Below are 15,053 nucleotides of genomic sequence, written 5' to 3'. Positions count from 1 at the left end.
ACAGATGCACCTTAAGTATAGGCCAGCATCCAGGTAAAATTAGGTCACTCTGACCTACATTTTACACATCAGTGAACTTGGTTAAAGTTTAGGTCCAACCTTATATCTCAGTAACTATTTATAAGTGGTAGGATCTTGTAACCTTGTATACCCTGGCAAAACTAGGTCACTCTCACCTACATTTTACTCATCAGTGAACTTGGTTAAAGTTTAGGTCCAACCTCACACCTCAGCAACTATAAGTGGTAGGATCTTGTAACCTTGCATACTGATGCACCATGGAGGGTAGGTCAGCATCCAAGCAAAATTATACATTGCAAATCATTGTGCCGTAACGAGGCAAACTTTGTAATCGTTGATTACCTAGTATGTTTAATGTATATGGTTGCATTTAAATTTTTAACATCTTTTCATCACAGGTGGTCTCTTTTATCTGTCAGGATTAGAAAGTTATAACAAATCCAAGGCAACAAGTTGATGTCGGAGCACAAAAAAGTGTGTATTCAGTGATATTAATCCTTAAATCTTCCGGCTGTTTTAAAGAAAATTTTAAACCTACCTCTTATTCCATCTGTCTGATTTTTTCTTCTCCATGCTCTTCCTCTTTCCTTTGGAGTCTCTCTTCCTCTTCCTTCCTTGCTTGCAACTGGGCTTTAGTAGCAGCAACCTACAATTGATATAAAATACATAAATGATCATAATTATTACTAGCCAATGAAATAATTACCTTTGGACAATAGATGACCTTGACAGCTGTGGGTATTAATCTCGTCTTCTTTTCTCCTAAGATAATTCTCTTTATTGGTTTCCGCAAAGTAAAAAAAAACTGGTCAAAGATAGAAAAACACGAATATCATTAAAAAGGAAGTAAATCTCACCATATGGGACCCAAACTGAGACTGCACACAAAATTTCAAAACCTTACAACTAATACATGTATTTTTTTCCCCAACTGCCCATTATTTACCATATTATATTTCACTTTCATGAAATAAGGGTAATAATTAGACAGCAAAGGAATTTTCAATGTAATTTCTAACTATTAAAATATCATTCAATGTGTCTTAAAAGACACAATTTTAAATGAATATGGTATGATATTACCATAGCTTTTTTCTGTTTTTCTCTTTCTCGTTCCTCCTTGTCTAAATCATCAATGGTTATAACGTTGACGGCAGCCATCTTGGATTCTATGTCAACCTCCACCTGGTATTCTGGTCTGCATCTTCACCTGCAATAAGTTAAAAGGTCAGGGGAACAAGGTTATGACAATACACTCTTATATCCATAGACTGGGGGGTTACAACGATTAAAAAATGTTTCTACATACATGACAGATGGCAATGCAAGTCTTGTTCTAGAAAAAACATGAACAATAGAACTATAAGTATCAATGCTGACCTACCATCCCTGATGCATCCATACACAAGGTTTGATGATCCTTCCATGTATAGTTGCTATCATTATTAATTTTATGTCAGCGAATTCTGTGCAATGTTCCCCCGAACACCGCAAGACGATCGCACGGCAGGCACACAATGACTGCTGATGAAGTATAAATGAGCCCTTAGTCAGTAAACAGGAAGTAGCTGCCAGAGAGATTTTAAATTCGGTCACCAACATATCAAACAAGCACTAAATCTGAAGTGGCTGTGGTAAGTAGTTGCTGAGAAATCCTTCGTGTTTCGGTCACGTACAGGTGGAAGGACAGGCTGAGGTAAAGCAGTATACACTAACAAAACTTTTGAACAAGTCAAACATACCATATTGTTTTGAATGAGATTCCATGTAAAGCAGTTGAACCATCATCATCATCATCACCATCATCATCAACCAAACAAGACTCCATCGAATCAGATGAGCCACCATCATCATGATTCTTTAAATCAAATGGGTCATCATCCTCTTCTTCATCTAGAAAACACCAATTAAAATTCCATATTATATGTCTAGAAAATTCATCACTAAAAATGTAATATGAGGAAGGTGCAACCTGAAATGCTCCCAAAGATATTCTTATAAAAACCTTTTATTGGTATTTTGTTATAGCCGGTTATACTCGACGTCCTGCTTGCACTTAATACAGAGGAAGATTACTATCACAATGACGTCATGACTGACGCTGACTCGTCAAAAATGAAAGTAGAAAACCCTGGCAAAATCTGCATGCAGAACCGGACGTTGAACGAAAACTCTACTCATAGTATTCATAATTTTAACGACATTTCTACCATTATCGCTCCCGAAAAGTAGACATAGAGCCATTAATGGATAGCATATGCAGTCTGCTGCACCTGTATATTAGCCCCCAAAATCATCAGAACAAAATCAACATCCTTAAATATGTTTTGTTTTGGTTATGTTCAATTTTAATTGAGCAGATACACAATTATGAAGAGTACATTGTTGCATCAGATTTAGCCTTTTTATAAATGGTGAGTGACACAAGCAATTATAAATATATGGAATTTTTCATCATCAAACATTTCCAATTTGACCAATATTTTAATATTTGATGTTCAAATGTTTCTTAAAAAAAACAATTTCTTCGTTTCTTTACAAAGTTAGAGTACAACTAGATGGAGCGATCCAGGAATAGAAAATGCCGCCAGCACACAAGTTTTTGGTAAACAGGAAGTAGATGAGCTATGGCCATAAAATTGCTTACAATGTATAGTAATATACATGTAGTATGAAGACTTCTGTAAAGTTTTCAGCCTCTCAGGCTCTGCTCTATGCAGTTCCTGAAAAAAGTGTTACAGAAATGTTGTGTGACGCAGGATGATGCATGGTTCCTAAGTGATCCTTATATGTCCAAACATAATAATAAGCAAACTGAAAGTGTCTCCAAGACACGGATGTCTCGCTCGGCACATATTTGTCCCCCAAGACTGTTGGCATAAAAAGAATACACACAGAAATAAAATAATAAAATACATAATACACAAAATGATATAACAAAGAAAGTAGCACATGCATAGCAAGGGTAGTAAAATCAAATAAAATAAAGCAGGCTAAGCTAAGTTTATACGTGTATAAGCATAAACAGACTCGTCAAGACAGCATAGACTGCATACAAAATTTCAAAATCCTACAACCAATAGGTGACCTAATTTCACCTTGATGCTGACCTACAACCCCTGATGTATGCAAATACATCCACCATTTTTAGTTCCTGAGATATGAACTCTGACATAAACTTGAATGTATACTTGCACGCGGAAGTAGACACAGGGGGTTCGCCAATAGTTCTCCCTCAACTTCGTTGAGACAAACTCAAAAAAACAAGTTTCATGAAGATTGGTGAAGTCACTTCAAGGTTATAGACCGGACACAAATTTTGCAGATGGACGGATGGACAAAGTGATTCCTATATACAACCAAACTTTGATGGCAGGGGTATAAATTCATTAGTACCTGATGCCTCCAAAAAGTTTGTCTGGGTCATCCCTGTAGTCATATCGCAATTCTTCCCCTAAGGGTATATCCCTGCTGGCAAACAGGCACAACCTAGGATACTGGTTAAATATCTTTAATTTCATCTTGGTATTGCACATGGAAGTGCCATTTTCAGCATCATTCACGAATTCACACAAATGGTTGGATTCTGATCCATCAATCCTAGAAAAAAGGAACTTTAATTTTACAACAATAAATCTGTGAAAGAGTCACTGCAGGACTAGCGACACCCCCTCTGTCTTGTATTATCATGAGAAAAATTGGCTAATGGCAATAAGTATGTAATCTGAAAGTAGATAACCAACAGACCTGAAAATAAAATCCATGGTATGGGACCTAATATGGACAAAATGTATGGATGCAGCATATGAAACATAAAAAGCTATTGATAATATTGTAACAAAAAATTTCAATATATTGGTCCTAATTGCTACAATATTGTCGAAAAACAGGATGACGACTGACAGACCCAAAATAGGTAAATCTGCATACCAAATTATATCAAGATGCTGTGGTAGGAAGTTGCTTCAAAAACTTTTAACAAACATGTTCAGTATAGGCTCTAAAGGACACGAAATTGTATTGGTGGGTAGGAACAGCAGATCTGAAAACTAGATGGTGAAATCCAGAGAAATAGCATATATTTCTGCAGCTAAAACTTTTACAAACAGGAAGTAGATGATAATGGAGCATAAAAATGTTTTACGCGATACAATACCACATGTATAATAGATTTAGTACTATAGACTGCTGTAGTATAATTTCAAGCAGTGCAGCAACTAAACTATTTTCCTATACATTAAATGTGAAAAATTTCGAGGAAAATTGTTTATGCCTGATCATGCTGATGTAGACTAGGTTTTTAAACTCACCAGTATGATTTGTTATTATAAACCTATCCGAATAGAAAGTTATGCTTTTTCCAGTCTTTTGCGGTGAGTTCTTCCTGTCTTTTCTACCTCCGAAATATTCCAGCAAAAACTCTCCTTTTAAGAAAGATTTTGTTGTAAAAACACCAAAACCTAGAAAAAAAAACCACAAAAGATGAGACAAACGCCTGTTTTAAAGTATAATATCTAAAAAAACAAGTGTTAACAAGAACAGATTCTAGGACCCCTGCCAGATGAAAAAAAATCTAAGCCGGCTCATTAAACAAAAAGATGTCCGACAGACAAAAAAAAAAGAATCCCAACCAATGGGACCCCTACTTGAGGCTGCATACAAAATTGTAGAAGCCTACAATTAATAGTTCTTGACAAAAAATAAAAACGAATCCCACCATATGAGACCACTACCTGAGGCTGTATACAAAATTTCCGAATCCTACCATTAGCTTCTGAGAAAGCTGTTGCGAAAATTTTCCATTGACCCTATGGAAGAAAAATGGAGCAGTTGCCCGGACAGCAAATCCCCTCACCCATTTTTGATTATATTATTTTGAGAGCAATATTATTCCCTAAAATGTAAAATCTAGATCAAGGTGAATATATTAACTTTAGTAGAGATGTTGGTTATTACCCAAGATGTATCCACTATCCAATTATCATTCCTTTACCACTTGTACTTGCTGAGATATGGGCATTAACCAAAACTTTAACCCAAGTCACTCATGCATAAAATGTAGGCCAAGGTGACCTAATTCAATATGGATGTTGGTTGCTACCCAAGATGCATCCACTAATCAAATATCATCCCTCTACTACTTTTAGTTGCTGAGATATGGACCTTAACCGAAACTTTAACCTGACCATTACACACATATGTACACACAAACCAAACTCTATAAATGACTATAAAGGGGATAAAAATGACTAAGTCATAAAACAAGAAGTAGATGTGCGACAGCATCAGGGTTTGAAATTACCACTCGCCCACTAGCATTTGGCCCCTAAAATTTTCTGTGGGCGGGGCCTTAACAATCTTTGACTCCCAATATTTTTAGGAAATATGGTTTGCACAAAGCATGCGAAGTATTTGATCATGATTTAACAAAATTCCACTGAAAAATGTAAAATTTATCTAGAATCTTGGTCCACATGTTGGTAAGATACGGAATTATAATGAATAGATAAAATACAAGTTGTCTTTGTTGTGTTGCCTGAAACAAGGCAATCCCAGTCCCAATATCAAAATTTCACAGGGTCCTCGAATATATTCAAGCATTGCTATCGACTACTCAAGTATTGAAATTAGCATGTTTTGACATTCCCAAATATTGCATTCAATTATTCCATTACACATTCCTCTAATCTATCATCAAAGCAATTGATTTTCAATTATAATCGATCATTGGGACAACACAAGCAAATACAACTGAACTCTACAGACTGTTGGAGGATGTATTATTTGTTCATGGAAGATGATTACATGTACTACAACTTACTTACCTATACATTTACTTATAATTTTTTTTTCAAATCCGTCTTTGTCGAGCCCCATCTCACACCAAAATTGTGCGTCACTATCCGGACTTGTTCTTCCATGTCTTCTACTAATCTATATTAAAAATGCATAGAAAAGAAGATCTGTAATAACCATGATTCAACTCAGCATACCATACCTAGATATACAATTTACATGTAATAACTGGAAAAAAACCCTAGAAATCGGACGAAGTCGGGAAGGCCCTGTTCGTAAAAAGTCCAAGTTTTAACCCAAAATATTTGATGGATTTGCACAAATTTTTAATATGCAAATCTTCAAATGGTACTTAGTGACTGTGTAGAGTTTCAGCTCTGCACTGGATTTTACGGAACTTAATGAAAAATTTAAGGACACATTAATGACAAAATTGTTACATCTGATTGGCTAATGATGAGTTAATGACAAATTAATGAAGTCATTAGAGTTTCGTACAACCGGATGCTGTACTTTGCATAGTTTTTTTAGTTTTAGTGTTCACATGAAATTGTGGACAGACGGACAAAGTGAATACTATAGGGCGCAGCATTTTCAAAAAAAAATGTAAACAAATAATCTCCCCTAGAATTCTTCAGGCTTGTCAATATCATCCTTTCATACATCATACATGTACACAAATGTATTTATTTAGATAAGTTATACATGTCATGCATGTTATAAGCATTGGTTATTAGCATATTAAAAAAATAGCGAAATCTCGTTTCAACCTTATGTCTATTTTAATGTCGAAGACATTGAACACTTTCTGTTGAAATTGTGAAAATTTCAATAACATTAGACAAGAACATCTCAGAGACACTATAGTCTGTAGTCAATATGATGATAAATACACATGTAAGTGTACAAAATATTATGAATAGATTGGACTTACCGGTACTGTTTCTGAGAAATCTACTTAAAATGAAGGTTTTTCAAACATGTCAAAAGGTAAATCTTTCATGAACGAATGAGCCAACCAATCAAGCAACCAGCAGCCAACCAACCATAAAACTATACATGTAGGCTATGTCTAATTTCTTCAGATGAGACAAAAACATTAACTTACCAGCTTTGAGGGGGAGGGTTTATAAATATAACACAGATTGTAAGATTATAACTGTTTATTACTAAACTTCAATCTCGAATAACAATACAGTAGCATCAGCGGCAAACAGGCACTTCAGGAGACTTCATGCAAATTTCAATCACTGGCATGCAAAAAAAAACATTGCCGTTACGTTTTTCAAATGCACAATTTTTAATACCTAGCGCAACCACTGTCTTTCACTAGTACCTGAGAAATGGTACTAAACGGATTGGCTCAAGTGGAAAATGTTGGTCAAAGTGACCTTATTATTACTGGTGAACCTTGTAGTACTTCCCACATGTAAATCTAAACACAAAACTTTTACAGAGACATTATATGTGTACATGTACAAGGTTACAACAACGTACTTTTTGCTTGAATGCTGGCTTATTCTGGCTTACTCTGCAAGGACCAAGGTGCATCATTATACAAAGTTTCAACATCCTACCATTTATAGTCGTGAGATACACTATGAGCTCAGATCTAAAACTAAACCAAGTTCATTGATAGTAAAATGTATGTCAGAGTGACCTACTTTTGCATGGATGCTGATTTACTCTCCAAGATACTTCAACATACAAGGTTACAACATCACACCTGTTAACCTCTGGAAGCATGTAAGAGGGAGATCTCCCACTTTGCCATTCATCTATGAGGGAGATTTTGCGTAGCGACCCTTTTTCGTCAAAACTTTTCATGTTATATAGAAATAACCATACCAGTACATGTATTATGAAATAAGGTAAGTTAACCTTTTTTGAAGAATAGATTTTAAATGCTAATATAATTTAATTAAATAATTGAATTAGATGACCATTTAAAATCTATTAATCCATATAATGTACACAATTTCAGTTAAATTACCTATTACACCTATATTTGACTTAATTAAGGGTTGTACCAAGAAGACAATTCACTGGATTATGTCTGTAAATTGGAAGTTATTGGCAAAAGATAAGTTAGAGGGAGATTTTGGGGAAGAAATATGTGTAAGAGGGAGATTTATGTCTCCCTCGTGGGAGACTTACTCTAAGGGGAGATATGACTGCTAAGAGGAAGTCTCCCTCTTAATGTGGGAGGGTTAACAGGTATGCAACATGCTACACCACTTATAGTTGGTGAGATCCGAGCTCGGACCCAACAGTTAACATGGGAATGACAAAGGTACTCCAATAGTTCAACATCAACTTTGTTAAGGCAATCTAACAATGTCAGAAATGCATTGTTGTCTATACTTACAGCGTGTTTTCCTCTTGAGAGGGCTGACATCTCTGAAATTCACAAAATGTAGTTCAGTCATGTGCTTCTACAATCTACTAGAAGAAAAAAAAAACAATCTAATTATTGATTACAAAGGTCATCTCATTATGCAGCATATTATTTAAGAAACAATTTATGTCTGTCATATTTTATTGGTCTTTAAACATGAATATTTAATCCCGAGCGGTAGCGAGGGCACTAAATCTCATGAATATATTACCTACCCATGTTTAAATACCAATAAAAAATGGCAGACATAAATTATTTCGATTCTATTAGGACAAACAAACATATTTTAAGGTATGAAGCGGAGCCTGACAGCCATTATATTCAAGTTTCAAGTCTTGGAGCCACACTTCTGTTTTTTAAAATAACATGAAAACAACTTAATAATTTTTATATTTAGTGAACAAAAAAAAAGAATAAAAATAACGACCATTTTACATGAAAGGTTCAGATGACAGATGGAACTTTATATAGGGAGGTCGGTAGTGCGTTTATCGATATTCTTGCGAGAGCAAAATTCTCAATTTTGAGTCAACTTTAACACGTTAGAAAATGGTTAAAAATCCATTGCATGACAATAAAAAATATATGTAATTGAAGATGAGACATTTCTCTTTCTAAATATACAACTTTAATTGTTATTGGAGTTGATGGTCATTTGGTACAAACGTTTGAAGTGACGATACTTTGAGAAAAATGGCCGCCTGAAAAACTATGTGTCAAAGATCATACCTATTTCAAAATTCATTCCGCAAGCTATTACTGGACCGATTTTCTTCATTTATGGCTTAAATTTTTGGAAATATCTTCAATTTTGATAATCCGGTTGTCAGGCTAATTTTTTGGTTACAAAACATATTTTTTACGTAATTTTAAGGAAAAACATGTTGAAAAAAAATAGTTTTTGCGTACCCGGAATGCACTGACAGTCGGATTCCGAAAATTTAATCCTTTCTGCGTCCATCCGTAACCCTGGTTTCAGAAGAAAAACAATAATAGCTTGCGGAATCGATTGGATATTAGGGTGGTCAGGGCGTGGTTTTCACAAAAATTAAAGCGGGACCGGTTATCGTTCTTGCTAACCGGATGTTACTGATCCGCCATAGCTTCTGTTAAGATTTTCGAACACTCGTGGATAAATGCCTTTTACCGACTGTTTTCTGGACGGATTTTTGACTGGTGGTGCAGACAACGATGGACCTAGGCCATGGAGGCCAATCACTTACGGTAAGTACCTAAATTATGTCTAATATAAGCCTAATCGCCCTGTTTCCGTAAGGTCAAATTCTAGAATGACCTTTTATCATCTGCAAGCTTAAAAACTATATTCACCTTCTTGGAAGGTCTGATTTTCGTTTGATTCTGTATGAGCTGATTTAAAAAAGGTTACACTCATTTAGCATTAGTTGGAATATGTTTCCATAACTTTTTTATTAAACGATGAATATGTAATGAAGTAAATTCTCCCAACGTTTGATTGCAATCTATTCAAAATCTTTCGGACTTTATCGACTTTCCTATATTATCGGAAGTCTCTGTATTTTACCTTGCTTTTTTTCTATTGGTTGGGAGAATTTGCACATATTGCATTTAATTTTCTTGATAATTCAATTTTAATTTATATGTAGTGCCCAATTTATATGAAACTCACATGTTTAAGCATAAACCTTCTTTATATTTATTTTAACTGTATTATTTATCTAAAATTATCATATGTAGAAAAAAAATCAACCTTAAATTGCTTCTTCAAATGATACACAACTTTTTTTCTGGTTTTCATTTTATCAGTTAATATATATTATGACTTTTATTAGAACAATTATCATGTAGCCCTGCTTGTACTTTACTTGATAAATAGAACTTATTTGATGAGATTTATATATGTGGCAATTGCATATTTTACATATGACCTGCATCTTCTTAAGTTTACTTTATATATTCATATTGTACAATTTTTAACAGCTAACTTACATATTCATTTTTTAGAGGATTGTAGATGCTCTACTTATTTAATATTCATATACATGTACAATTGCTTGGAAAAGGTTTAAAATCCTAGTAATATACATTGTTTATCATTAAATTTTAATTAATTATGGTTTAATTTTTTTTTGCCTTTTTAGGATCACATTGATTGACTCATAATACCAATCTTTTGTTGTATGTATATGAAACATACTTGTACTATGTTTTTTCTTCTAATTATTGATTTATTTCAGAAGAAAGTATTAGTAAACAGGCTGCCTAAATATTTATTTTATTTTGTCATATAAAAAGTAAACACTGATGTAAATTTTATTATGATTTAGTTTTATTTTGTTTGTTTTTCATCATTTTAGTTTCATTTTGTTGAGTTCTGGAGATGTTTCGAATTTATGGTAAGTTAGTTTTTATACTTTGATTTAGTTTAGTAGCTTTATTTATTTTAATAGTAAAACTTTTGAGTCTTTTAATTATGGTAACAAATAAGCATTTACATTTGAATCATATATTACTTACAAGAACTGTCGATTAGTTTTGTGTTTAGACTCTGCTTTAAAACTGCTTCACAGTACATATTCATTGAATTCCACTACTTGTTTATTTCAGATGGCCTGAGGAGCAAAGTGGGCTATGCTATGAGACGAATATGGGCTGTCTGAGGTAGGACCATATGGGGTACAGTAAGTAGGGTAGTTCCAGACACACTTGAACCTGATAACCTGATTGGTAAGAGAGTTCAACACTTGATAGAAGAACCAGACGGATCACGCAGCGAAATTATTCATATTAAGTTATTTAACATAACATTAATATAACCTTATAAAACAATCTTCTTGTTTTGAAATGAAGATAATTATTCTGGAAAAGGAAGTTTGGTGTTTTTAACTCCTCGCCACATCTTTTGTCAACCGCTTTGTGAGCAACCAACAGCAAATAAAGTTTTACATTTTTTCAGATTGTTAGCAAACCAGATTATGATTTAATAGAAAGTAAACTAACTGTAAGTAAATTGATAAGGTAAATGATGTTAATAGGTGTAATGTCCTTATGTACATAATCTCTTTTGTAGATTTGGCAGACATAGTAGATCCTGGTGAAGAAACCCTTCTGGCCTGAAATGGAAACTTCGAAAAGTTCATTAAACTTAATCAAATGATGATATTTTGTTTATTATCATTTAATGTACATAATAGTACACATGAGGAAACAGCTAGGGCTTCAAAGTTCCATAGTGAAAGGATGCGCATTGGTTCAAGTCAATGTATTCATAAAAATTTTCTCAATTTCTTGGGAAAACAGCATTTGTTTTTGAAATTTTATTCAATTTTAACATAATAATGAGATTATTATTATGTTTAAAGACCCTATTTAAACAAGAAAACATTACAAGACTACATTAGGAATCTTAGAATTGACCAGACCTTGATATAATATTATTTTGCCACTTTTTGCAGCAAAAATGTATGTTTATTTTGATTATCGTCTGGCTTCATTTAAGGTATAGGCCTAACAAATTTTCATCCACATTAAACATTTTATAGCAAAATAAGATGAAAGTATCTTCATGTGATAGCTTAGATTCTAAGCTTTAAAATGGTACCACATAAGTATATGGTAGGTTGATATTTTGATCAATATTAGCATAAATATGCGGTTTTTTTTTTAAATCTGAAATTTTCAAAAATGTTCGATTTACCCCCATTTTTCAACATTTGCTTGTTGATTTTTAAATATAATTCAATTATTTCTTGATAAAAATGTGTTTTTACATATTTAATCACAATAACAATAACTGTCATGTGCTAAAAACTGCTTTTAAATTCAAAATGTCTTTTTCTGTCTGACCTTTCGCCATTTTTTGCACTGAAAATAGCTCTAAAATTTACCCTAAAATGTAAATTTTCTACCTCAAAAAATTTTTTTGAGCAGAAAAACATGATTTTTCAAGTCAAGCAACTTTATTGCCACACAAAACAAGTGACAGAAAAAATTAAATATTTTTTTTGAATTCTTAGTAAGCAAAAATGTATTTTTTTGTTGAAAAAACGCATATAAAAAAAAGGGGGTCTGCCGCAGCGTTTTTGATTCCAATGAAAAACAAATCAGAGGTTTTTACATAATATTTGTTTATTTATTTCTGTTTAATGGATTACTCTTGAAAGAACAGCAAAGTATCAGAATTCTACTACCTTCCAATTTCCAAATATGAATATCCAAAAATGGCACTTTAATTCATGATGCTGTTGACACATAGCAAAAAAAAACTAAGTCCAAAGTGTTTTTTTGCCGATTTTAAAAAAGTGTAATTTTCTTTGTATCTAAGATACAAGTTTCCTGAATGGCTTAAATCAAAGTATGAAATGGCTTTATTTAAATGATTAAGACACAATGTATGAATTTCTTTAACTGTTTGACTTATGTGGGCCACAGAAGTGCCCAAAATGTGACATTATTGCCTTCGCAAGAAAAATGACCAAAATTTTGAACTTTAAATTGTAATAACTTTTGAACCCCTTGACCGATTTTAAAAATTTTTGCACCAAAAAGTTACATTTGTTGGGCTCTTTCAAACTAATATAAACTTGTACATTTTCTACATACTTCATATTTTGACTGACCTCCCTACTTTATAATTTATTCCAAATTCGGAGCATGGGCATAGACGGGTCCACATAGGGAAGTAATGGGCGTACGCTTCAACTTTGAAGAGAAAATTTTTATTTATTTAACACAAAATTTAATTTTTTTTTCGGAAACTGCAGAAAAAAACGTAAAATAACACATTTTTAGATGATTTTTCTCATGATCATTTCGCCCCCTCTTTGAGAAACCCTGGACACGCCCCTGCGGAGGCACACATAATAGGCACGTATGGCCATATGACGTGAAAGACTGCTGGTGTTTTGTGAAACAACATCTGGAATATTATACGTACAACTCTTTTCTTCTCTCGACGACATGACTATCGCCATCTTTTTTTCAAAATCAACGCATGCGCAATAACATTTTGTGTAAAAGTTTTTGTTGCGGGAAATGGCAAAATATGGTAGACACGTACACCTTCGTTGTACATTGACAGATGACGGACTGCAAGTGAGACCCTGTTATTTTTTTAGTTTTTTATATGTTTTGTAGGAAAATAAGTGATTTTATGAGTTTTTCTGCAGAATCAAACTGAGGACGTCCTCAGTTGTAAGTGGAGTCCTCAAATGAAGGTGTGTATACTTATCCGAGTCCTCAGTGACATACTGGGACCAACACACACACACACACACACACACACACACACACACACACACACACACACACACTTTCATTATGAGTACAAGTTGTTATTTGTACCTAAATTTTCGTCTCTAGAGGTATCTTATTTCTTTATATGCAATATCATCCAAAATAAAAATAATCCGTTTAAAAGATGCAGAACGAGTGGATGGCAATGTTTTCTAATTTACAAATATCATTAAAATTACACATATACTGACTCTTATTTATTCACAACTGAAAGTATAATATTGTAGGTATGGTTTGGACTGTGTTATCAGTGGTTGTGGCGTCATTTGCTAGCAGTTTTGCAATTACTCGGGTTATATTTTTTATTAAAAGCCAAAACAAGCACGTAAGTACTGTCGGAAAATGTACGGTCATGCAATATGCAGGGTCAGGTAGGTTTCCCGATATTTCTATATATGCAAAGCAATTTAAAATCAAATATTACCAGAATCAAGAGAAACAAGCAAGGCATTAAACGTATAAGATAAAAGAAAATATCAAATACAAAAACAATAAAAACAAACACACAAACCAATACAAATAAAGAAATTAAAAAAAAATGCTCTTTTTGCTTAAAAAAAAAGAGGAAAAATGTTTTTAAGCTCGAACAATAATATTTGAATCTACATTTATTTTAAAATAATAAGGAGCGTTAAAGATCGATGAAATGATACATAACTATTGTATTATAGGATGAAACACAGTTTTCGAGAGTATATGTATACATAAAATATGATCATTAACTCACAAAACATACAAAAGAAAAAAAGAAACATACCAATTAGAATCACTTGGGATAAGATAACGCGGCATAACTGGCACGTCTGTGGAAATGTTTAACTTTAATTCAAATTAAGGTAAATCAATCAATTAATTTAACACTAAAGTTTCCAGGAAAATACGATAAACTTCCATAACTGTTGCACAAAACCTGAAATTACATTAAGCTTCTTGCGTTGTCGTGCAAGGTACAATTCCATTATGCAGAGTACAGGAAGTTGATATCGGATTCAAAATCGCTTACAGGTATAGCATGCGCTACATGAAAAAAAAGCTAAATTTGAAATTAATCCATCCATTTGGATCCTAGATAATTACCACGTAATCCCGACGGACGGGCGGATAAAGTAATTAAAATAATATGTACCAACCATTCGTTCAGTTGGGGCGTAATATTCGATGGATTTTGATAGCTTAAAGTTAAATCGATGTATGATTGCAATGTGAGCGTAATAAAGATAAGTTTCAAGTTATCAAAAGATTATCCTACGTAGACACTACGACTTAGTCACGCTGCTACTACACTCTATTCACCATTCAGGTACAAATCAATTTCTCACTGCAACTTGTTACGTAGCACTCCAGGTAAGAATCATGCAAAATATTATTCATGGGTAAAAAGCCAATATAGCTTTATTTTTTGTTTTAATTGCAATACTAAACAGATATTAACATTCAATTTTTCATATGACCTGTGTCCTTAGGAGATAAAAATATAGAGAAAGCACTGTAGATTTCAAAATTAAGGGAGATGACTCTGTAAATGACACTCAAATACAATAGAATCTATTAGATTTTCAATGTT

The 15,053-nt window shown here is 33.3% G+C and overlaps 1 protein-coding gene and 2 long non-coding RNA genes across 7 annotated transcripts in view; 1 reads left to right on the top strand and 2 right to left on the bottom strand.

The window, feature by feature from the left end:
- The window catches only part of LOC148606701 (uncharacterized), a 59,189-nt gene extending 44,853 nt beyond the window's left edge, over positions 1-14,336 (bottom strand). The window contains exon 1 of the long non-coding RNA XR_015915010.1: positions 14,247-14,336. This is a non-coding gene — a long non-coding RNA (uncharacterized LOC148606701). The remainder of the gene's footprint in view (positions 1-14,246) is intronic.
- On the bottom strand, positions 1,103-13,447 carry LOC148606702 (uncharacterized). Of its 4 annotated transcripts, none has more exons than XM_088543970.1 (6): positions 13,131-13,447; positions 8,186-8,262; positions 5,847-5,955; positions 4,332-4,481; positions 1,764-1,914; positions 1,103-1,231 (listed from the first exon to the last, which is right to left on the bottom strand). In XM_088543970.1, the coding sequence occupies exons 2-6, from the start codon at positions 8,213-8,215 to the stop codon at positions 1,228-1,230; spliced, it is 444 nt and encodes a 147-aa protein (XP_088400096.1). In that variant the 5' UTR covers positions 8,216-8,262; positions 13,131-13,447; the 3' UTR covers positions 1,103-1,227. The 4 variants fall into 4 exon arrangements, with proteins under 4 accessions (XP_088400096.1, XP_088400097.1, XP_088400093.1 ...); XM_088543971.1 differs by having other exon boundaries at positions 8,186-8,259; XM_088543967.1 differs by lacking the exon at positions 13,131-13,447 and adding an exon at positions 7,315-7,435.
- Positions 8,680-11,352, top strand: LOC148606703 (uncharacterized). Of its 2 annotated transcripts, XR_015914944.1 has the most exons (4): positions 8,680-9,439; positions 10,552-10,590; positions 10,802-10,855; positions 11,265-11,352. It is a non-coding gene; the product is annotated as an uncharacterized LOC148606703 (long non-coding RNA). The 2 variants fall into 2 exon arrangements; XR_015914943.1 differs by having other exon boundaries at positions 10,802-11,352.
- Positions 14,337-15,053: the final 717 nt, after the last annotated feature.

This window comes from Perna viridis, chromosome 9 (assembly GCF_037379345.1).
Source record: "Perna viridis isolate PV_CMFRI_1.1 ecotype Kerala chromosome 9, ASM3737934v1, whole genome shotgun sequence".
Taxonomy (NCBI): domain Eukaryota; kingdom Metazoa; phylum Mollusca; class Bivalvia; order Mytilida; family Mytilidae; genus Perna; species Perna viridis.
This window is presented reverse-complemented; position numbering and strand designations above follow the sequence as displayed.